This window comes from Microtus oregoni, unplaced genomic scaffold, assembly GCF_018167655.1.
Source record: "Microtus oregoni isolate MIOR12 unplaced genomic scaffold, Mior012 000192F_ref0000130, whole genome shotgun sequence".
NCBI classification, from domain to species: domain Eukaryota; kingdom Metazoa; phylum Chordata; class Mammalia; order Rodentia; family Cricetidae; genus Microtus; species Microtus oregoni.
This window is the reverse complement of record NW_024544851.1, coordinates 30602-53552: the sequence shown is the minus strand read 5'-3', so window position 1 is coordinate 53552 and position 22951 is coordinate 30602. Positions and strand designations below refer to the sequence as shown.

Sequence of the window (22951 nt, the reverse complement as noted above, 5' to 3'; positions counted from 1 at the left end):
ATTTTACATCTAAATGTCAAATTTGAAGTGGAGAACTTCTAGAAGACACTTGAAACTAGGCCCCTTTGAGTTTGGCAACCTATGTAGTCCTTGGAATTTTTATCTAAGGTCCTGATGTATTGAGAAAGTAAGAGAACACCTTTTCTAAAACAGGGAAATTGCATGGTAGGGTCTTTGGCTGAGGGGTGGCATCAGATCCTGAGAACCCACGTTTTTCTACAGTTGGGGCTGTGGTTATCCATCCCAAGGCCACTGTGGACCTTGTTTATAATGCCCTTGAGTTACCCTGTGTTCCTCTCGTGCAAAATTGTCTGAGTAGCCTCCTTCTGAATTTGTAAAACTGAACCCATTGGTGTTGAATTTGGCACAAATCTCCAGCCAACCTGGATAGGTCTGTCCTAAAAGGGGAAGCCAGAGCTAGGAACTACTGTGCATTGTGCCTTCAGCTCACCGTCCTGTCATTCAGGCCTCACTCTCCAATCAGAGCCTCTTGCGGACCCACCAGTCAGATAGATGGGAGGGTACTTCTGGGAGCCAGGCTTCTGGCTCAGCTTGTTTCCTGTGAAAGTCGGAAGTTACACTGTGTGTTGTGCCTTGGGCTCCATCGTGGGGAGAAAGCGGGTTAGCTTGGCAACTGCACCATGGTGAGTAAAAGAGCCTGTTCTCCACAGATAGGGAGAAGTGGCTGGCCTTGGTGAGAAAGAGGCTGCTGTCTCTAGACTGTGTGGCGCGGCTGACTGAGCTGCGAGAGGTGGTGTGGTGAGTCCTCCCCTGGTTTGGTGGGAGTCTGGGGGCTAGACAGAGTTCGGCGTGTTCCTGCTGGTTCTGTGTGGTCCTGCGTGATCCTTGCAACTCCCTGGCCCAGGGAGGCAGCCCCTGAATAACCTCACTCCGCTGGCTGCATCTGCACACAGCACTGGGAGCAGGACTGTACTTAGAAATATCCTTGTTGTTGACGTCACTATGAAAGGCGCGCTGTAGTCCTTGTATTGTCAGTGTGGAAGGCAAATTTGCCAAGCTCGGAGAACCCTGGTCTCTAGCGTCTTCCAAAAGTTCTACATTTTTAACATTTAACATTTAGGTTTTGGATCCGCCTGGAGTTAATTTTGTGGGGCTTGTAAAGGATTATCTCCTGTGTAGAGTGTTAGGAAAAGACGAGCAGCTCCGCCGGCGCCAAGAAATCCAATCAGGTCAAATCAAACCAAATTAAAACGCCCGTGTTTTATTAAATGCACACTCTCGGGTGGCCGAGAGCACGTGCAAAATCCGGGACCCACGTGTTCTTCCCCTGGACGTAAATACCCGGTGGGAGTGGTCCTGAACCCTCTCTGGAATGCTGGGATTTGGAGTCCAGACCAACGCAACTCCTAGGCCTGGGGGCTGGGATGGATATCAAGGGCGGGGATGACGCTCCCAACTTAACATCACATAGAGTCTAGACTGTGATGTAGAAGAGTAGAATTAATTGTAATAGAATTGATGGTATAAGGATTTACCCGTTCTTAGGAGAACTTAAGTCACAAAGTAGAATTTAGGTAAGGGCGGGCTCCATCCCAAATACCCCTAAGATAAGTAGTACACTAACCATGCCTGTTAGAGAATGGTATGGGAAGATCGAAAGTTTGTTAAACAGTAATTTTTTTTTTTGTTAAACAGTATTAATCACCTTTAGAGCTGAATTCCCATAACAAGGGAGACAACCCTGATTTACAGTCAGCAGAAAGGCCCATCCCTTTGTTAAAAGACAGGCCTCTAAATGCTGTCAAGGGGCCATTCCAGGTACAGTCAACATTAAGTCCTGGTGCGCCATGAAGGTATACTAATTCTAGAACAGCTGCATCTCTAGTCTTTTTGAAAATCATTTAGAGTCAAGGTCTTTCATATTGATTGAGGTGGACTTGAACCCTGTCTGTAGTCCTACAGGGCATTGCCCTTGGCTCTCCTCCCAACTGACCACCCTTAATTCTTAGTTTACAGGTCTGCAGCACCACAGTTCTAAAGTTACCAGTTTGAGTTGCATAGTGGGCTATCCATTGCAGTAACAGGAAAAGGATTTGACCGTGGAGCATGGCTTCTCCCTGTAGAATGAAAGAAGATCAGTGTGCTGTGTACACTGCAGGGGGAAACCGACTAGACAATAGCTTGATCACAGACTGAAGCTGCAGGGGTCTTCATCATAAAGAATGACCTGAAAGGGCAGGGTGAACAACATTCTGTGTAATTTCCCAGCATGCATTAATTTCTTCCATGTGAATGAAGACAGACAGAATTAATGGGTGTACAATTTAGGGAGGGTAGCTTGAGCTATTGAATGTTCAGTTTCTAATTGTGGAACTCTCTTATGCAGATGTGTGCAATCCTGGTTGACACAGTAAGTTAGCTCAGAGGTTTGAGACACAGGCCATTGGCTGGAAACCTGTGTTAGCTTATAGCACTCAGCAGCTAACATTTTACATGGGACAAAGTCATACAGTCTCTTATTAATGGCATTCATTAATACTGGGAACAATATGACTTCACTGGGGGACAAGGCCTGAGAAAAACATGAGTAAGTTTTCCTTTTGGCAAGGCCAAGGAGAATTTAATACATTTTTGATAAGGCCAATATATAGTTTGCTGTCTAATTCTGTGCATGACTCCAGGAGCATATTGCTACCTGCTCTCCTTGCTTTCCTTACAAAAATTATTGTTGATTGCCTTTAGTGTCACTTTCTTAGAGCGATAGATGAAATGAGTATTTTATTAGGAAAACTTTCCCCTGATGATTCTTCTCTGGGTGAGCCAGAGGGGATGTTGTTAAAAATATACAGTGGATCTGATTCAGCTCTTAAAGCCTTTGTTGTTTGAAGTATTACCTTGAATTCAGGATTCTCAAGAACAGGATGCTGCCTTTCCAAAGCACCTTGTGAGTAGTCTGAAAGAGTCACAGTAGTTCAAGACATGACATATTTGCATGATTGTCCTTGAGAGAATGATTCTAACCACAGGAGTCTAAGAGTAATGCAAAAGAATAAATGATATCAAGAGTTAATAGGAAGAATTTAAGAACAAGGAATGAAGTAGTATCATAGAAACCCACAATGCCCTAATTTCTCTGTGTCAATACTGCAGGAGCCAGTGTTGTAGGAAGCTGAGAGGAAGGGGATATGAGAACGAGGAATACCAGCAGTGCCAACTATTAAGAGCAAACTTTTTAGTTATGTAGCTAAAAGGATGACAGGAGGAAGTCTGGTATGTCCCTTATAGGAGACAGCGTAGTATTCAATATAGACTGAGGTTATTCAGCCTTGACTGAGTTGATTTTAGATTTGATTAGAGCTGAAATTCTCTTTTACTTTGCATCATGATGTAACTGCAAATGTTGCCAACTGGACACACTGTTCCACCTGTAGGTGTGCCTAGTTAGTAAATACCTATACTCCTCAAGGTGTTCCACATAATATAAACAGAAGGAACATTGCCAAACTCCTTTTATGAGATTAGTTACCCAGATACTGAAACCACACAAAGACTCAACCAAGAAAGAGAATTACAGATCAATCTCTCTCATGATCATAGATGCAAATGTATTCAATAAAATGCTGGCAAACTGAATCCAAGAACACATCATCTGTGGTCTCTATGTCTACATAACACTTGACCAGGACCTTTTCTAGCTTTCATTGTTTCCACCGAGAAGTCAGGTGTAATTCTAATAGGTTTGCCTTTATATGCTACTTGGACATTTTCCTTTTCAGTTCTTAATATTTTTTATTATGTATGTTTATTGTTTTGATAATTATGTGACAAGGGGACATTATTTTGGTCCAGTCTGTTTGGTGTTCTGTAAGCTTCTTTTACCTTCATAGGCATATCCTTCTTTAGGTTTTCTTCTATGATTTTGTTGAGTATATTTTTCTGGGCATTTAAGTTGGACTTTTTCTCCTTTTATCCCTGTTATTCTTAAGTTTGGTGTTCTAGATTTTCTTTGACCTATGAATCTATTTCCTCTATTGTGTCTTCAGTACCTTAGATTCTTTCTTCCATCTCTTGTATTCTGCTGTTTAAGCTTGCATTTGTGGTTCCTGATCATTTACCCATAATTTCCATTTCCAGAATTCCCTCGGTTTGTGTTTTCTTTATTGTTTCTATTTTGGTTTTCAAGTCTTGAATCATTTTTTTTTTCATCTGTTTGATTGCTTTTTCTTGGTTTTCTCTAAGGATTTTGTTGATTTCTTCCAATTTTTTGTTTGTCTTTCCCCCCACTTCTTTGAGGGAATTTTTCATTTCCTCTTTAAGGGCCTGAAACATTTTCCTAAAGTTATTTTTTTTTGGCATTTTCTGCTTCTTCTGTGTTGAGGTGTTCAAGTCTTGCTGCTGTTAGAGCCACTGATTTTTTTCATGGTGCTGTGTTCCCCTTTGTGTTGTTCAGTGTGTTGTCTACCCATCTTTTCCTCCAATTGGTGTAGTTGGGGTTGTGTCTCTGGTGGTCAGTCTTCCGCGTGCCAGTGAATCCTAGGCTCAGATGGTCTCTCCTTGTGGTGGAGTTAGGGTTATGGTTCCAGTCACAACAGATGTTGCTCAATGGCAGAGCAGAGGTTAGGGGCAGGTAGGTGGGCCTTCCTTGCCTACTGGCTTCAGTGGAAGTTGGGCGTGGGTGGGCAGGCCTTCCTTGTGTGCTGGCTTTGGTGGAGGTCAGGAGTGGGTGGGCCTTCCTTACCTGCTAACTCTAGCAGTGGTTGGGTATGGGCGGGCCGTCCTTGTCTCCTGGCACTGGTGGAGTTCGGGCATGGGCAGGCTGCTGGGCCATCTTTGCTTGCTGGCTCCAGCAGAGGTCAGGAATGGGCAGGCCTCCCTTGCTTGCTGGCTCAGGTGGTGGTTAGTCATGGACAACCAGGCTTTCCTTGCCTGCTAGATCTGGCTAAGGTTGGACATAGCAGGAGGGCCTTCCTTGTCTGCTGACTCTTCCAGAGGTTGGGTGTGGACAGGCTAGTGGGACTTTGCCTGGTGGATCTGGCAGAGGTCCCCAATGTAGTCTTGACCTCCAAAAATAGCAATCCTGCCTCCAGGAATCTCAGAATGAGACTCCAAATCTGTCTTTATAAAGCTCTCATAAGCCCTTTTGTCTGCCTTTCCTCTGGGGTTTCCCTATTATTTTTCAGCAGCCACCATGAGTTCAGCCAACCTCTTACCTTTAAAACCTTCTAGTCTCTGGAACTTATGGTGAATATCTGGTGCTGACTGGTTGACAAAAGCTGGGCTGACTACAGACCAATTCTCTGGTGCTTCCAGATTCCAGGGTGTATAGGTGTTATAAACTTCTGTCCCCCTCTCAGGGAATGCTCCTGGTGTTTCTTCAGGCCCTGGCATACCTGACTAACTTTGGACAGAAACCCCCATTAGAGTCTGGAGGTGGACTTTCAGCCTCTCCCTACATTTTTCTATGTAGAATCCCAACTGAGTCATATCACAGAAAACCCAACATTTATGAGATCTGATTTGGTGGCCAGTCTTCCATCTGAGCCTGGAACCAATTTCTAAGCTTCTGTTCTAATCCTGTCTCTCTCCTCAGTAGTGAAGAGGACTTGGAGCAGTTGAAAACAATCATCCCAAGTTGGTTGGTGAGTGAAAAGAACTGAATACAACAGGTTCAGTGAGCCTTGCTGGCTTCTCAGAAAACTTAAGATTTTATAATTTCCAGTTATAAAGGTTGCTGGTGACCAAGGGCTGGTGACTAGATGTTGCCTGTCCCCAGCATCAGGTTGGTCCACAGCATGCAATGGAAGGGCCACGGAATTCTCCCCAGCTGGTCACTCCTCCTTTTGAGAATGGGTGTGTATGTGGGGAGCTCCTCCATCCCACCCCCTCTGCCTTCCCATACCTCTCATCCTGGGGTACCTGGGGGTAAAGTAGTGGGATAGAAAAGCACCCTTTCTCCCTGTTGCCTGGAGAAAGAAAGGGTACAGGGGCGTGGTAGGCAGTGGTCTGTCCCCCTCTCTCCTTTAAAGAGAATGACCCCATTCCTAACACAAACATTTTGTAGTGAATCATCAGCTTTTTTTTTTAAATAAAATGAACGAGAATTAACATAACATGGCCAAATCTCATACCTCCTCTGGCCTTTTACAACTTACTATACATCCTCAGGTTCCTATCTCTGTTCAGACAGCCTTATCTTTTATTTCTCTTCTCCTTATTATTTTAGTCTCTTGCCTTTTCTCTTACTTTCTAGACATGAAAACTTTTTATCAAAGTTCTTGTGGTTTCCTTTAGTAGTCTAGAATATTGTATGCCTTTAATATTTAAACAAGAACAGCACTCGGGAGGCAGAGGCAGGCGGATCTCTGTGAGTTCGAGACCAGCCTGGTCTACAAGAGCTAGTTCCGGGACAGGCTCCAAAAACCACAGAGAAACCCTGTCTCGAAAAACCACAAAAAAAAAAAAGAACAGAATCATACATATACCAAAGCAGAAATAACTCTAAATTTGCATCATCACAGTAAAACTTGTACCATGAGAAACATCTAAGACTAGCAGTAGGGTTTTCTTTCTTTCTTTCTTTCTTTCTTTCTTTTTTTTTTTTTGAGACAGGGTTTCTCTGTGGCTTTGGAGCCTGTCCTGGAACTCGCTTTGTAGACCAGGCTGGTCTCGAACTCACAGAGATCCGCCTGCCTCTGCCTCCCGAGTGCTGGGATTAAAGGCGTGCGCCACCATCGCCCGGCAGTAGGGTTTTCTTTTTCACCCTAACCAATGATAATCAGCTTCCCCAGCCACCACAGTGATCAGCCATTGGTTCTCTGTTAGGCACCCAAAGTCCTGCCATGTCCTTATCACAGTGATCAGCCATTGGTTCTCTGTTAGGCACCCAAAGTCCTGCCATGTCCTTATCAAGAATGCTTTCACCCCCTCCAGATAATGAGCCCTAAGTCACTGACTTGGGTTTGAAAGTCCTTGGAGCGGTCCAAAATAAGATTCCAGGGAAGAAGTTGAGTTTGACTGACCCACTCCTAAGAGAAGTAAATGAGGTAACATTACAAACAACAGGAAAACACAAAAATAACACTGACAGAAATATATCAGCACAGCACTTAAGAAAGAAACCAGGAACCAAAGCAGGCTGATGGCATGTCTCCCTGGGGAGTTCCGTTTTGCAACAGGTGTGGTTCCCTGTTCAACCAAAGGGACCCTCTGTCCCATCTAGGTGGGCCCAGGACATCTCCCAGCCCACGTGGCCTCTAATGCATCCATCAGTCAAAATCCCAGCCTACAGATTCAGTTAGTTTGAGCCACCCAGATGGGGAAAAAAAAAACAAACCACAAACCACAGAACAAGGGACAGAACAGACCCAGACACAGAGGACTCACTTCACTTACCAGCCAGCCAGGTTATCAGATGCTTATCATGGTGGGGTTCTCTGGGGAACTTTATGGACAATGCACCAATTGTTAGGGTCTGAGAGAAGCCTCCAAGGAAAGACCAACAGCCATGTATGTGATAACAAGAGTGCTTTATTGGTTCCAATGTAGCACTTGGCGGCCACTAAAAAAGGTCACAAGCTCCTTTAAGCAGAGTTTGGGAAATTTCAGGGAGGAGAGACTAATCTGTGACTGATTGGTGGAGGAAAGATTAGTCTCGGGTCTGATTGGTTAGAGGGAGGTCCTAGTGCTTAGGGACCTTCTAGCAGCAGGGTAGGGAAAGCTATCTTTAGTTATCAGGAGACTGGGGGTCATGTGCTGAGCCAGCAGAAGGGGCCATGGGGTGACTGCTGAGCTAGCAGAAGACTGGGATGCCTGCTCCTAAATTGTGGTTTTTCTGATGACTGTCTGTTTAGCTCTGTCCCATTTTAGTGAACCGAAACTAAGGCCTGATCTCTATTAGGGCTACTAGGAGAGCCTGTCTTGGCTCTGATCTACCGCCCCCCCCCCCCCAAGCTTTCTCACTGGTAATGATCTGGGGCCAGGGCTTTGTGGGAGGGGTTGATTCAGATCCTGAGAATCCAACTCTTCCCATCACGTGGAGCTATGGTTATCAGTCCCAAGGCCTCTGTGGGCTTGGTCAGTAATGTTCTTAAGATACACTGTGTTCCCCTTTTACGGCATTATTTTATTAGACCTCCCTGAATTTGTCCCATTGTATGGTAGTTTCTTTTGCAGCCTGGGAGAGTTCAGCTCTCAGGGCTGCACCCAGGGTCACTAAGAAAATACTTTTTAGAGTAGCAGGGCTTAAAACGATTTCCTATTTAAGAAGATTCATACAATCTGAGGGTCATTCCCTTTTATTCTTCTTCAGCTCTAGTTCTCTTCATTGTTTTATTCTCCTTGTTCTCTTTATTCCATTCTGCTCCAATTCTCCACAGCTTATTTCAACAACAAACTTTCTGCAATAAAAAAATTACAAAAACTGAGGGGAGTGAGTAACCATGGCAGTGCCTGAGCTCAAGGTCCCTAGTTTCCCATCCTGAACCTGGGGCCACATTGCCTTGTGAGACACCCTGCTGAGGAATTCATAGAGGGAGTGATTGTGATCTTTATCAGCTAGACTTTTAGTAAGCAAAGAATTGTCATAGTACTTTAGATTGCTTTGTATTAATAGCCTTGGTTAGACATCTACGACTGTCCTTTTTCATGTTTTAAATTACGATGTGTATACAAACCCACTCAGTCTAGTTTGAAATTGCTCTGAGGTTTCAGATCAGCTAAATGTGTGTAGCCTGTCTTAGACTGGGGGAAATTGTTGTTTTCTTATGTTATTCTGAGTGAAAAAAAAAAACAGACCTTATGGGACAATAGATCAGTTATGAAGCATATCCTAGCATATTTCTGTTCTTCAAAATTATACAGGTTAATGAGAAGCCATCTTCCTGACTATCCATGGATATATGTGTTCACAAGATTGAGATATAATCATGAGATTACATATACATATCATATGAGATACACATTATAGTGCAGATATTGGGGAGATACCATAGTTGTTTCTGCACATGTGGAATTACAGAGAAACAACAGTTTCCAGAGTCAGTAGTTCCATAAGCCTTGCTTGAACAAGGTTCTCCTCCATCAGAGAATTATTCATCTGGTGGGTTGACATCAGAATTATCAATTGCTATCTGCTGCATTTGCATCCTGGCCCACAATAGCTCATGACAGTTTCTGCTGACTTCATAAAAATCTCCCATTTCTTTCCATTCCCCCCTAGAAGTAGTATACACGATATTATTCTTTTTAAGAAGCTTACTTGGTAAGAGGCATAGCTTGTACAGGACCATTTCACCCCAGCCTTTATCTTTTCTACCTTCTCCATTTCCTATCTTTCTCATTTCTGGCACCTCCACCTCAGGACCCTGTCACTGGAGAATAACCTGTTATTTTATGTCACTGTTATACTTAAGAAATAATTCTGGGAATATCTTTGCTGTGTAAATCTTCCATGTGCTAAGTTCCTGTCCCTATTTAAATTGTTCAAAGTGTAACCTGGTGCCTGAACCTAAAATAAGAATGACAGGAAGTTTGTAATGCAAAGTCTGTTCTAAGCTGGCTCCTCTTTGAGCATTAGAGTAAGGTGAAGAAGCATACTAGTACTAAAGCAGTTTTCTTTATTAAACTCTTAAGTGTGTAGAGTGATTTCTTCTTGGGAAGGCATATTAATTCTAGAACATCTGCACTTCCAGCCTTTTAGAAAAATATTTCTGAAACAAGCTCTCCTATGTTGTTGACTCCAGTAGCCTTGATCCCAGTCTGTTGCTCTCCAGGTCATTGACCTTGCTATCCTCTATAGTACACTTCCTAAATTCTTAAATGACTGTACTACCTTGGAATTTTCAAATTTTTAAATTATTAACTACCTATTGCAGTCACAGGAAAAGATTTCCATGAGGAGCATGGCTTCTGCCTTCACACTGGAATAGGGAAAATAGTTCATGGTGTACACTGCAGAGGGGAAACAAGGTCAACAATTAGCTGCTGGAGTCACAATTATGAAAAAGGACTTGATTGTGGCAGGGGGAGTAGTTTTGTAATTTCCAAGTGTGTATTAATTCACGTCCTGTGAATGAAGGCAGACCAAATTGGTAGTTTTTCCACATTGAGAAGGTTAGCTTGAGCCAAATAAAGATCTTCCAATTAGGGAACTTTTCTTTCTTTCTTTCTTTCCTTCCTTCTTTCTTTCTTTCTTTCTTTCTTTCTTTCTTTCTTTCTTTCTTTCTTTCTTAAGCATACAATGTACTGCTGGCAAGGAAGGCACCAGGTCTCATTACAGATGGTTGTGAGCCACCATGTGCTTGCTGGGAATTGAACTCGGAACCTCTGGAAGAGCAGCCATTGCTCTTACCCTCTGAGCCATCTCTCCAGCCCTAGGGAACTTTTCTCTGCAAATATGTTCAGTCCTTCTTGACACAAAGACTTTGACTGTTACTCTTTCAGGTTACAGATTTCAGCAGCCAACATCTATCAGTCTCTTATTAATGGCATTCCCTCTACTAGGCAAAGGACTACTCTTTTTCTAAGTCAATATAGCTAAGTTTTTTATCTTAAAAATGAATCATTTTCACCATTTAAAAATGCCAATTACTGGTATCATGTTTGAAAATTTCATTTTTTTTTAATTGCATTACTGTGCTAATCTCTATTTGTTTCTGTTCTCCAGTGTTTCTCAGTCGTTAGGAATTTCATTTCATTTTCTCAAGTACTATTGATTTATTTCTGTTTAGAGCAATGCCTTCTCAATCCCAGGCTTGCACCACACTGTCAAGTTGATAATTGACTTGAATACTTACTCCTTCCTCTGCTGTCCAGTGCTGGGAAGACAGTTCTGCAGCTCCTTCCAGGCTGGGCCTTGACTGGTAAGTAAGAAAGAAACATAGACCAGTTAATGAGTGTCCTGCAACATCTCTGGCTTTTATTTGGGAAAATGAAGAGTGACCTGTTCAAGAATTGAGTTCAATGACCAACTTTGAAGCTGATGTAGTCACAGTGCAAAAAGGGAGGGATAGGATGGAGGTTGAAAGCTTTCCTGCTTTGCAGTAGTTGAGGTTAGCAATGTGGATCAGGTAGTCAGGTTTAGATAATCAACAAATATCCTGACTGACCATTTACTGGTGTTCACAGATGAGGGCAATCAAGAATCAGGATAAAATCTGACCCTGTCAAATTACTATAGTTACACTTGTTCAAGTAAACTAGAAGATCTGGCTAAATTATGTGGCTATGATTTGAGATGCACATCCTGGGAGCAAAGGTTGAGTAACCTATCATGTGCTCTCTTTCAAATCCCTAGTCTCTGGAGAACATGGTCATAAAGCCTGTTTCAACTTTTCAAAATAATTCTTTGAGATTATAACTACATCATATATAGTTTCTTTCCTGCCTCTAAGCCCTACCATGACCCTCATTGTTTTCTAACTCATGGCCTCTTTTTGCTTTAACAATTAGTTACACAGTAACAACAGTTACTGTTAGAGGGTGACTTGTGTTTGGCTGCACTGGACATTGAGTGTGTAATGGAAGGTGTACAAGACTGGAAGAATTTCTACTAAATTACAAATTTCCTAGACCATGGCCCTGTCTGCGTCTAGGAAGGGGAGAAAAGGAGTTTCTGAGCTGCAGAGATTTTTCTGTTATGCTTGGTGTTAGTTGGGTGGATAAAATAGATTCCACAACTTGTACCATAATCTATGTTGCAGGAAATAGACATTAGATTATTCTTTGACATTGTTTAGTGTGTAGGGCATCTTTGAGACTGAGTTTATCTGAAACCTCAAGGGTCATGAGAGTTTTCAGAGCCATAGCAGGAGATTACCTCCATTTGTAGAGTGGGCTCTAGAACATGGGCTTCTCTTTGGAAGAAATATCTGTAGCTGGAGAGTCAGAAACATAACAAATTTAGTGTCTGTTTGAGTTAATTTGGTAGGTGTTATAAAGTCTGTTTATTTAGTTTTTATATGCATAGAATCGTAGGTAGTTGGATAACATTGGTCAACATCACACTTTTTCTGGCTGAGCTTCCTTTAGTCTTTTGATTAAAAGTTGACCATATCTTTCTGCTTGGTTTTTTCTCACCATCCTTTTATTCTTTCACAAATATTGTACACATTCTTAATTGTTGTAACTTTGTTGTAAGTATAGAAGTCACATTGTGTCAATGTGTGTAGTATTTTTCATTGAGGATTCTTTGTGTTTCCACTTTGCATGTAGCTTTGTAATCAGCTTTCCTGTTATAAATTGTTGGGAATCTTCCTTGGATCATATACAATTCATGCTGCAAATTTACCATAGACAACATCTTAATATTGTTACAATGTATTTCCAAGGGCCATTAATTTACTTCTTTATTTATTTAGGTTTTTTATTGTTGTTAATTTATGAAAGACATTTAGTTATTGGGTAAAAATACTATGGTGCTGAGCAGGTTGCTCAGCAAAAATTCTTCTTGGGGATGACCTGAGTTCATATCCCAACACCTAAGTTGGGAGGCTTATAACCACCTACTACTCGAAATCCAGGGGATCGGACACCCTCTCTTTAGTGGTTACCTGCAGACACATGAAAAATTGGTCTCTCACATACAAACAGACACAAAAAAATGGGGATAAATTCATTTTCAAAATTTCTTGTGACTTACAAAACAATTAGAAAAAAACAAGTTGCTTTGGATATACAATACAAATCATACACTGTTTCTTTAAAAATCTGTTATCGTGCTTTTGGTTTGGAAGACTTTCCATTTCCTCATCTGATACAGACTTACATCCATTCATCTGTCTTGGGAAACAAAATGGTTTTCAAGTGATCCTAACAAATATCCTTTTCTTTACCTTAAGAAAATGAGGTCCTTTTAGTACACAAATCTATTTTCTACAAAGTTAAAACTTCAGACGACTTCGATTGAATTTTTCTAGTTTTGGTTGAACATCCCTCTTTGAACAACCCATTTTCTACTATTAGCAAAGGAGAGAACTGGAGTTCACAAGATGAGTGCTAGCCAGTGATTTCTTGGATTTGGATTTTAATTAGAATCTTGCAGTTATTGGTTAAAGGACCATGGTATGTATTTGCAGGTGTAGCTTTGTGTTTTTGTTTGTAGTGCCATCTATGTTGCTGATTTTATTAGTTATCATCTAATCATATTGTTGTTTCTCTGGAAAATGATGGGCCTTCACCTGCTTTTGTATTCAAAAAATTTGCTACATTATATTTTGAGTTCCTTGAGTTTTTGTTAGTTTGGGAACTTTCTGTGGAGAGATAGTTTTAGTTTTCTTGATCTTAGAGGCTTGCCTTTCCTCATTTCTTGGCATATATTTGTTTCAAGTTGTTGCTTTTCTATGTTTGGGTATTTGCTGCTTAAATAATTGCTATGGTTAATACATTGGTTTTGTTTTTTTTTTAAATATTTATTATTTGTTTATTATGTATACAGTATTCTTCCTGCAGGCCTCATTACAGATGGTTGTGAGCCACCATATGGCTGCTGGGAATTGAACTCAAGGACCTTTGGAAGAGCAGGCAATGCTTTTAACCGCTGAGCCATCTCTCCAGCCCTGGTTTTGGGTTTTTAAAACCATCTCATGTTATTGTCTCCTCATATTAATTAGCTTTATGTGTCAGTAAAGACATCATCTGAAGTAACATCAATTGAAGTCATTCCCCATCAGAGTGGCTGGTTGCTCTCTGTTAGACATTGTGTTGATTGATGAGTGCTGTGGGTAGCTCTTCCACTGAGATTGCAATACTCTAAGCAAGAGGGCCTGAGATGAATAAAAGGGGTAGTTGAGAATGAGACAAGTGACCAAACAAGAAAAATGTTAGCAAAGTTAGCCCATGTTTTTTGCCTTCAGCCATGAGCTTGAGTTTCCATTCTAAGCTCCCACAATGGTAGATTGTGATCTGGCAGAATCAGCCAAATAAACCTGCTGTTTACCTGAGACTCTTTTGGTCAGAGAATTTAATCACTGCAAGAAACAAGCAAGTTAGAAAAAAAAATTGGTGCATCAAAGGTGATTTTCTTATTGCAACCAACCTGGGAATGTTGACTTTTGAAGAATGTTGAATAGGTCAAGACTTTAGATGACAAAAAACATAGAAAGCTTCACACAGAGCTTAATCATCTGTTCTTGTAGGACTTGAAACTTGGGAGTGTTTTGAGTAATGCAGGCAGTAAGTTTTCAGTGGAAAATAGACTTCATGGAAAATTTAGCTAGTGGTCATTCGTATAATATTTTGTGTCAACGTTGTTCTTATTTTCTCTATTCCCTGAGAGATTGAGTAAGGAAGAATTAAAAACTAACTGGGCTGATTTCTTAGATGAAGTATTAATTATGAGTTATTACTCATTTAGGTCTATAGTGAAAAACAAGTGGGGTAGAAAGAAATGAAAAGTCCGTGTTTTGTAGAGAAAAACAGCACTAGGTACTTTGAGATGACAGTCCAGTAGTGAAACAGAGGTAGGAAATTTCAAGGTGTTTAGCACCATTGAAGAGAAGGCCCTTGCTCTGCATTGGAAGCCAAGGAAGGTACCCTAAGGGTCAGATCCCATCCAGTTAAACTTTCAATTTATGGGAGGAATAGACAAAGTGATTCCTCGTCTCAAGAAGCAACTTCATACAGAATCTGCTGCAACTCTGGTCCAATTATTGTAGGGCCCATCACAACTTGGAAACCAAATTTGGTGGCTCAGCAATGTACTAGTTATGGAAACAAGAAAGATGCAAATTTTAAAGGTCATGGATTCTTCCTCTGTGGTTCCAGTTCAGCACTGTTGTACACATCTTTGGCAAAGTCAGAAACCCAGTGAGAGACTAAGAATTCATTGTATAATTCTCTGAAAATTAAGTCTGTGTTGTATTTTGAGATTATAGGATGTTGAGATACCCAAGCAATAAGACATCTGCCATGGAGAGTTGCATGCAAGTGTGGAAGTAGAAAAGCAGACACAGGTGTGAACATTTTCAGAGACAGAGCTATCAAAGCCCTTTGAGAATGAAACTCCACCTGTCTGTGACGGAGCTACAGGATTTGGTATTTGCCCTGCTGAGTTCAATCCTCCCTCACTTATCCACATTCCTTTATTTAAAAAAAAAGTTTATTCCTCTCTCATGCAATACAAATTGATATAGGAAATTTCAAGGTATTTAGCACCATTGAAGAGAAGGCCCTTGCTCTGCTTTGGAAGCCTATTAAGGTACCTCAAGGGTACCTAAGCCTTCAATTTATGGGAGGAATAGGCACACAACTTCTCATACAAACTGATTACAGTTCCCCTCCCTCTACTCCTTCCAGTGCCCTCCCCACTCCCCTGTCCCCCAGATTTACTCCTCCTCCATATCTCTTCATAACAGAGCAGATATCATAAGAATATCAACCAAACATGGTATAACAAATTACAAGACTAGGCATAAACCCCTGTAAATGGAGACTACTTATTCATTTCTTGACCTCCCAGATCCAAATAATCACTCAAAAACTATATTGATTACAACATTCGCCAATAGCTTAGATGTATTCCTAACCAGCTCTTATATCTTAAATTAACACATTTCTATTAATCTGTATATCGCCACGAGGCTGTGACTTACCAGTAAGGTTCTAGCATTCTTCTTCTTCTTTTTTTTTTTATTTTTCGAGACAGGGTTTCTCCGTAGCTTTTGGTTCCTGTCCTGGAACTAGCTCTTGTAGACCAGGCTGGCCTCGAACTCACAGAGATCCGCCTGCCTCTGCCTCCCGAGTGCTGGGATTAAAGGCGTGCGCCACCACCGCCCGGCACTAGCATTCTTCTTCTTAAACAATTACATGATATCACTTTGACTCCTCCTTTCCTCCTCTCTCTCTCCTTGGAATTCCCACCTTGCTATATTCTGCCCTGCCATAGGCCAAAGCAACTTCTTTATTAACCAATGGTAACAAAACATATTCATAGCATACAGAGGGGAATTCCACACCAAACCCCATATGAAGCCTTGACTAGGAGGAGAAAAAGGGTCCTAAGAGCAGAAGAAAGAGTCAGAGACACCCTCCCCTTCTCCCACTGTTAGAAGTCTCACAAATACACCAAGCTACACAACCTTAATGTATATGCAGTGGACCTTGCTAAGACTCTTGAAGTCCCTATGATTGCTGCATTAGTCTCTGTGCACCCGCACAAGACCTCTTTAGTTGCTTCTGTGGGATGTGTTTTTCTAGTGTCCTTTAGGAAAATTTTTGACTTAGATGCATTTGAAAATATTCTCTGGGCCTTTGAGCTGGAATTCTCCCCCTTCGTTTCTATTTTTCTTAGCTTTGATCTTTTCATAGTGTTCCAGAGTTCCTGAATGTTATATTTCAGGAAACTTTTTATATTTAACATTTTCTTTGACTGGATACATCCATTTCTTCTGTTGTATCTGCATTGCTTGAATTTCTCTGTTCCATGTCTTGTATTCTTTTTTTGAAGCTTGACTTTATAATTCCCATTCGCTTACCTAGATTTTCATTTCTAGAATTCCTTCAGATTACATTTTCTTAATTGCTTCTCTTTCCATTCTCAGGACTTGAACAGATTCATTCATTTGTATCAACTTTTTTTCCTTAGCTTTCTTTAATGTATTTATTCATTTCCTTTTTAAGGACCTCTATCATCTTCATAAAGCTGGTCTTATTGTCTTTTGCTTGTGTTTCAGTTGTGTTGAAACATTCAGGGCTTGCTGTCATAGGATAGCGAGAATCTGGTAGTGACGTATTGCCCTGGCTGTTGTTGATTGTGCTCTTACTCTGGTGTCTAGGTATCTGGCTTTGAGGTGCTTATGGGTCTAGGTGCTGATTTCTCAATTTGTCTTTGTTGGTTGAGTGTTTTGTTCCTCGGTTTCTATCTGCTCTCTGATCTTCTGGTTTGTGTGGCCTATGGTTAGACATGCATTCCCCCCTCCCAAGATAGGGGCTGGAAATCTGGCAGTAGGCGTGGCTATAGTTCCATCAGAGAGTCTCTGTCCAAGTTATGGGTTGAAAAAAGCAAAGAGGGGTGGGTCTTGAGGATAGTGTTGAAGGGACACTGAGAGAGTGTGGGAGCTCTGCAGGAGGGTGGCCTACATGAACTTCTGGCAGACGGTGTGTCCTTTGTTCAAGCAGGGGTCTGTGTCCAAGTTGGGGGCTAACACACAGTAATGAGGAGGGATGGTGTCTGGGGGTTCTGATGAAATGCTACAGCAAGTGAAAGCACTTAAGGTATCTGAGGGTGAACAAGCTGTTCCAAACAGGTCTCTTTTCTTCTGCCTCTTCCAATTCTTTCATAATTCTAATACCTCCTCGCTTCTTCTCTAGTCTAAAACTTCCTCTCTTTCAGGAAGCTTGAAGCTAAAGAAAAAGTTACCTCTCATTGGTCAAAAGCACATTCCTAGGGTAAGTGATAAGAAATTGAGCCAATGACCATGGCAACAAGGTTTCAGGAGTAAGGCTGTGATCAGAGAAAGCAGGAACACAGTGCACAGTGACAAACTTTGAGACATAGGTGTCTATTTCGAGCTAGACTTAGCAAGTGAAGAATTGGCAAGCCTTTCTTAGGGTGTTTTGTGTTAGCAATCTTGGTTTGGACACCTGCAACTCTGACCTTGTTGCTCTGGAGTAGAAACCTATCAAGGTGCCCTAAGGGTGAGACTCCACTCACTTTTAATTTATATAAGGAATAAGCATAGTGTTTCCTACTCCCAGGAAGCAATTTCATACAAAACCTGCTGCACCTGTGGTCCAAGTATGTTAGTGTCCATCCCAATTAAGAAGTCAAATTTTGCAAGATCACCCTTGATGTGGCAGCCCTGGAAACAAGAAAGAATCAAAATTTAAGGTTATGGATTCTTAGTCTGTGGTTTCAGTTAGGCATTGATGCAGGCATCTATGCTTAGGAGTGACAGAAACCCAGTATGGATACTGTGAGAGTCCATTGCATGAAGCTGTGAGGACAAAGCCTGGGTTGCATTTTGAGACCACAAGATGTTGAAATACCAAAGCTGTAAGATACCTGCCATGGAGAGGTAGCTACATATATGGAATAGCAGTACACACAGAGATGTATGAGAAGTTTCAGGGATAGGGCTATCTACGCCCTTGGAAACTGAAGCCCCATGCATCTGAGACAGAGCTGTAGGATTTGATGTTCTGTCCTGTTGTGCTTCAGTCTGGCCTTCACTATGTTTCCATTCCTCTCTTTTGGCGTGCAAATGGATATTCGGTGCCATTGTTGTATATTGGAAAGATGTAACTTTTTTCTGATTCTACAAAATCTCACAGACAAGAGATTGCCTTGAGTGTTGGAAGATACTTTGGACATTTTCAACAGTGTAGGGGCTGTTGCAGAATATGAAAATCATTGAAGTAGGGGCTGGAGAGATGGCTCAGAGGTTAAGAGCATTGCCTGCTCTTCCAAAGGTCCTGAGTTCAATTCCCAGCAACCACATGGTGGCTCACAACCATCTGTAATGAGGTCTGGTGCCCTCTTCTGGCCTGCAGGCATACACACAGAAACAATATTGTATACATAGTAAATAAATAAATATTAAAAAAAAATCATTGAAGTGACTAAATGCAATTTCTTCACGGATGACATGGGTCAGAATCCCTAACACTTTGTAAGAATTTTAGCATAAACAAACAAACAAACAAATAAATGTGGGCTCTGAGATCTATCTTTTTTGTTTCTTTGAATGATTTTTACCCAGGAGTCCAGGTCTTAATATGTACTTCTGAACTGATGCATAGACTAGGTTGGCATACAACTCAGGGGCAGATAAACCTGCCTCTGCCTTCTGAGTCCTGGGGTTAAAAGGCATGAGTCAATATGCCCAGATTGCCCATATTATTTTTCGGTTTTTGTAGTTAGTAATTGTTTAAATAATTTCTCTAATATGTACTTTGTACTGTTGATTGTTTACTTGTCTCTTTATGTTTGTTTATAGTCATTTTTTCTTGCAAGGTGATAGCCCATTCAAACAGTACAGAAATGTCAGAGGTGAACCTCCTATTCAGTTTCCTTCTAAACTAACTTGGTAAACATATTATAATATCCTTGTCATAGAATAAGTATGGGGAGCACCAGAATTATATGACTATGTTGTCAAAGAATTATACATTTACAATGTTGTCAGTATCACAGTTTTTGTTGTTTACATGTGTGGGGTGTTTTAGAATACAGTGACCTATGATGATTTACATATCGACTTCACTTGGAAAGAATGGGCTTTGCTGGATCCTTCCCAGAAAAATCTCTACAAAGATGTGATGCTGGAGACCTACAGGAATCTCGCTACTATAGGTAAGACTGAATTTTCCTTTATGTTTTCAAATAAAGGGACAACTGTTCCTTGGTTATTAATGTTCTTCTGTAATTTGATTGAGGAAGAGGACGAATGAGGTATGTTACAGGAATTCTAATTGTTCTTAATAAAAACCCAGAGACATATTGGGGTTAAAGGTGAAGATCAGAGAAGTAGCTAGAGAGTTCCCACCTCTATCAATAGTCAGACCGAATGGACAGTCCTGTCCTCAGAATGACTGCAGACTGCATTGAGCTCCTGTCTCCTCCCCCTTTATATTCATCTCTAGTGCTGGGATTAAAGGCATGGGATCCCAAGTGCTGAGATCATCTTTTATGAGCTCTGTTTCCCTTTTTGACTGGATCGGTTTTGTGTAGCTCAGGGTGGGCTTGAACTATCAGAGATCTATCTGCTTCTGTCTCCCAAGTGCTGGGATTAAAGGTGTGTACCACCACTGCCTGGCCTCTTTGGCTAACTAATATGGCTATTGATATTAATGGTGTGTAGCACCACTGACTGGCCTCTATGACTGTGTCTAGCTTTGTGCTCTGATCTTCAGGCAAACTTTGTTAGATCATAAATAAAATATTACCACAGAGGTGAATAAATCAGGCATGGATCTAGGGTTCACTGAAGATGGTAACTTAAGTTTTACACAATTTTCAATAATATACCATACACTTTCTTGTACTATATTTTAGGATACAATTGGGAAGACCATAGAATTGAGGAATATTATCAGAATTCTAGAAGACAAAAAAGGTAATTTTTATGTGCAAGATGATACAAATGTGCCTCTGAAGAAATTGTAATGTGTCCTTGAAGTTTTAAAGAAAAGGAAGCATGTAAATAAGCACAACTTAAAAGTGTATGGATATTTACAAAATTCTCATAAAACCATATACCTCAATTTCAGAAAGATGAATTGAGTTTGCCAGGCATTCCACTCAGGAAGAAGACAAAGAAACAATGCCTTACCAGATATCACCATTTGATCAAAGCCTCATTATAGCTATGGTATAGAACTGCCAATCCATTTAGTTTTGTACCACTCATGTTACAGAAGGCACACACGTTGAAGAGGTGATATGTATATGTCCAAACCTTCTAATAAGCAAATGGTCCGTGGTAAAGCAATGTTACTCATATACTTGTTTTAACTTTACTAAGTTAAATGAGAAGAGCAGTTGGAGTCAAAAGTCAAGGGGTGTTTGTTGTGGAGAAACCTTAAACACTATACCACATTTATGAGGAACAGAAAGTAAAACTATAAATTCAATGTGGAAATCATTTATTTGTTATTTTTCCTTTACTAGGTATATCATATGTCACTCTGGATACAAGACATATGAGCATAGGGACATGGAAATATGTAACATAACCCTTCTCAGAATGATTAGAAGATTTGTAGTAGTCCCCACTTTTGAGTAGATTTGTTAAATTTGATTCAGGTATATAAGTGGTTGGGTTTGCAACTTTACTGTTAATACATCAACAAAAATCACACTGCAGAAAAGCCCTTTGAGTGCTAGGAATGTGTAAATAATTCCTTTTGTCCTAGTTCACTTAGCTATCACTCACAGCATAGGAAAAATTTTGAATGCAAGAAGTGTGGTAAAGATCTGAGTTTTTCCAGTTCTTTTCAAATATGTAAAAAAAAACCCCATTTAGAAAGAAAGATTCTATAAATGTAATAAAGGCTTTTACTATTACAGTTATCTTCAAAGATGCAAAACAGCCCTTAATGAAGTGGAAAAACATGAGTGTAAATAAAATGATAAAACCTTAAGATCTCATTCCTCTTTACAATCAGACTAAATTGATGAAATTAATTTATACAAATATGAAGATTCAACAGTGTAATGAATGTGGTAAAACTTACATGTGCCAATTATTCTTGCAGGTCTGAAAGAAGTCATACTGGAGGGAAAACATCTAAATATACTCTATGTGTTAAAGGCTTTGCAAATCATAGTCATCTTCAAAGGCTTGAAAGAATTCAGACCGGAAAGAAACCCTATAAATGTAATCAATGTGGTAAAGCATTTGCACATCGTGGTAGTTTTCGAGTCCATAAAAGAATGCATACAGGAGAGAAACCCTATAAATGTAATCAGTGTGGTAAATCCTTTGCATGCCCCAGTAATCAACGATTACATGAAAGAATACATACTGGAGACAAACCCTATAAATGTGATCAATGTGGTAAAACCTTTGCACGTTCTTCTAATCTCCATATACATAAAAGAACACATACTGCAGAGAAACCCTATGAATGTAATCAATGTGGCAAAGCCTTTGCACGTCAGAGTCATCTTCAATGCCATGAAAGAACACATACTGGAGAGAAACCCTATGAATGTAACCAGTGTGGTAAAGCCTTTGCACGTCACTTTACTCTTCAGATACATAAAGGAACACATACGGGAGAGAAACCCTATGAATGTAATCTGTGTGGTAAATCCTTTGCTTGTCACCGTACTCTCAAATTACATAAAAGAACACATACTGGAGAGAAACCCTATGAATGTAACCAATGTGGTAAAGTCTTTAGATATCGCTGTAATCTTCAGATGCATGAAAGACTACATACTGGAGAGAAACCCTATGAATGTAATCAGTGTGGTAAAACCTTTACACATCACAGGCAACTTCAAAGTCATAATAGAACACATACTGGAGAGAAACCCTATGAATGTAATCAATGTGGCAAAACCTTTGCATATCCTAATGCTCTCCAAATACATAAAAGAATACATACTGGAGAGAAACCATATGAATGTAGTCAATGTGGTAACACCTTTGCACATTACAGTACTTTTATAAGACATGAAAGTACACATACTGGAGAGAAGCCCTATGAATGTAATCAATGTGGTAAAGCCTTTGCACGTCAGAGTCATCTTCAAAGCCATAAAAGGACCCATACTGGAGAGAAACCCTATGAATGTAACCAGTGTGGTAAAGCCTTTGCATATCAACATAATTTTCAAATACATAAAAGAATACATACTGGTGAGAAACCCTATGAATGTAATCAGTGTGGTAAAGGTTTTGCATGTGTCAGTACACTTCGGAGTCACGAGAAAAAATACTGCAAAGAAACCCTATAAATGTAGTCTGTTTGGTAAAATTTGCCCTTTATATAGAAGTAAACTTTTTGTGTGCAATCTGTTAAAGCCTTTGCATATTATATCAATATTTGTGTACCTAAAAAAAACCTAATAATGAAAGGGCTTCTTACTATAAAGTATTTGGTAAGATTTTTAGCCAACACACCTACATGCAGTTATACAAGAGTATTCAGGGGAAAAACAATTGACAATGTCAGCAATCTGTTCAAGCATTGTGGTGTTCATCTTTATTTTGTTTGTACCTGCAAATCCTTGTTGGGGGGAGACCCTTTGAATTTAAATGATAAGGTAACCCTTTTGTATTTCATACTTCTCTTTAAGTACATGTAATAACCAATTCAGTTGTAAACCTTTATGGATTTGTGGTAGTGCCTTTTCTGTTGTGATAAAATATGTCTGCATCAACTTATGAAAGAGTTTAATTTGGTCCTTGGTTCCAGAGAGATACAGGATCAACATGAAAGTGGCAACAAGTGTCAGATAATATCAGTTAAATCAGGAGGCTAAGAACTCACATCCTTAATTTGTATCATGAAGAGTGGGAACTGGAGGGTGTGACTGTAAATT

The 22951-nt window shown here is 40.4% G+C and overlaps 1 protein-coding gene across 9 annotated transcripts; it reads left to right on the top strand.

The window, feature by feature from the left end:
* Nucleotides 1–610: 610 nt before the first annotated feature.
* On the top strand, nucleotides 611–22572 carry LOC121445443 (zinc finger protein 431-like). Of its 9 annotated transcripts, XM_041647588.1 has the most exons (7): nucleotides 615–644; nucleotides 5552–5600; nucleotides 10689–10820; nucleotides 17288–17343; nucleotides 19123–19249; nucleotides 19952–20012; nucleotides 21154–22572. In XM_041647588.1, the coding sequence occupies exons 5-7, from the start codon at nucleotides 19216–19218 to the stop codon at nucleotides 22361–22363; spliced, it is 1305 nt and encodes a 434-aa protein (XP_041503522.1). In that variant the 5' UTR covers nucleotides 615–644; nucleotides 5552–5600; nucleotides 10689–10820; nucleotides 17288–17343; nucleotides 19123–19215; the 3' UTR covers nucleotides 22364–22572. The 9 variants fall into 9 exon arrangements, with proteins under 9 accessions (XP_041503526.1, XP_041503520.1, XP_041503522.1 ...); XM_041647591.1 differs by lacking the exon at nucleotides 19952–20012; XM_041647585.1 differs by lacking the exon at nucleotides 17288–17343 and having other exon boundaries at nucleotides 21154–22571.
* Nucleotides 22573–22951: the final 379 nt, after the last annotated feature.

Excerpts from the sequence above, each read along its gene's own strand:
- LOC121445443 (XM_041647584.1), top strand. Across the intron at positions 19,250-19,951 it reads CAGGAATCTCGCTACTATAG|GATACAATTGGGAAGACCAT; the intron begins GTAAGACTGAAT and ends ACTATATTTTAG. Across the intron at positions 20,013-21,153 it reads AATTCTAGAAGACAAAAAAG|GTCTGAAAGAAGTCATACTG; the intron begins GTAATTTTTATG and ends TTATTCTTGCAG.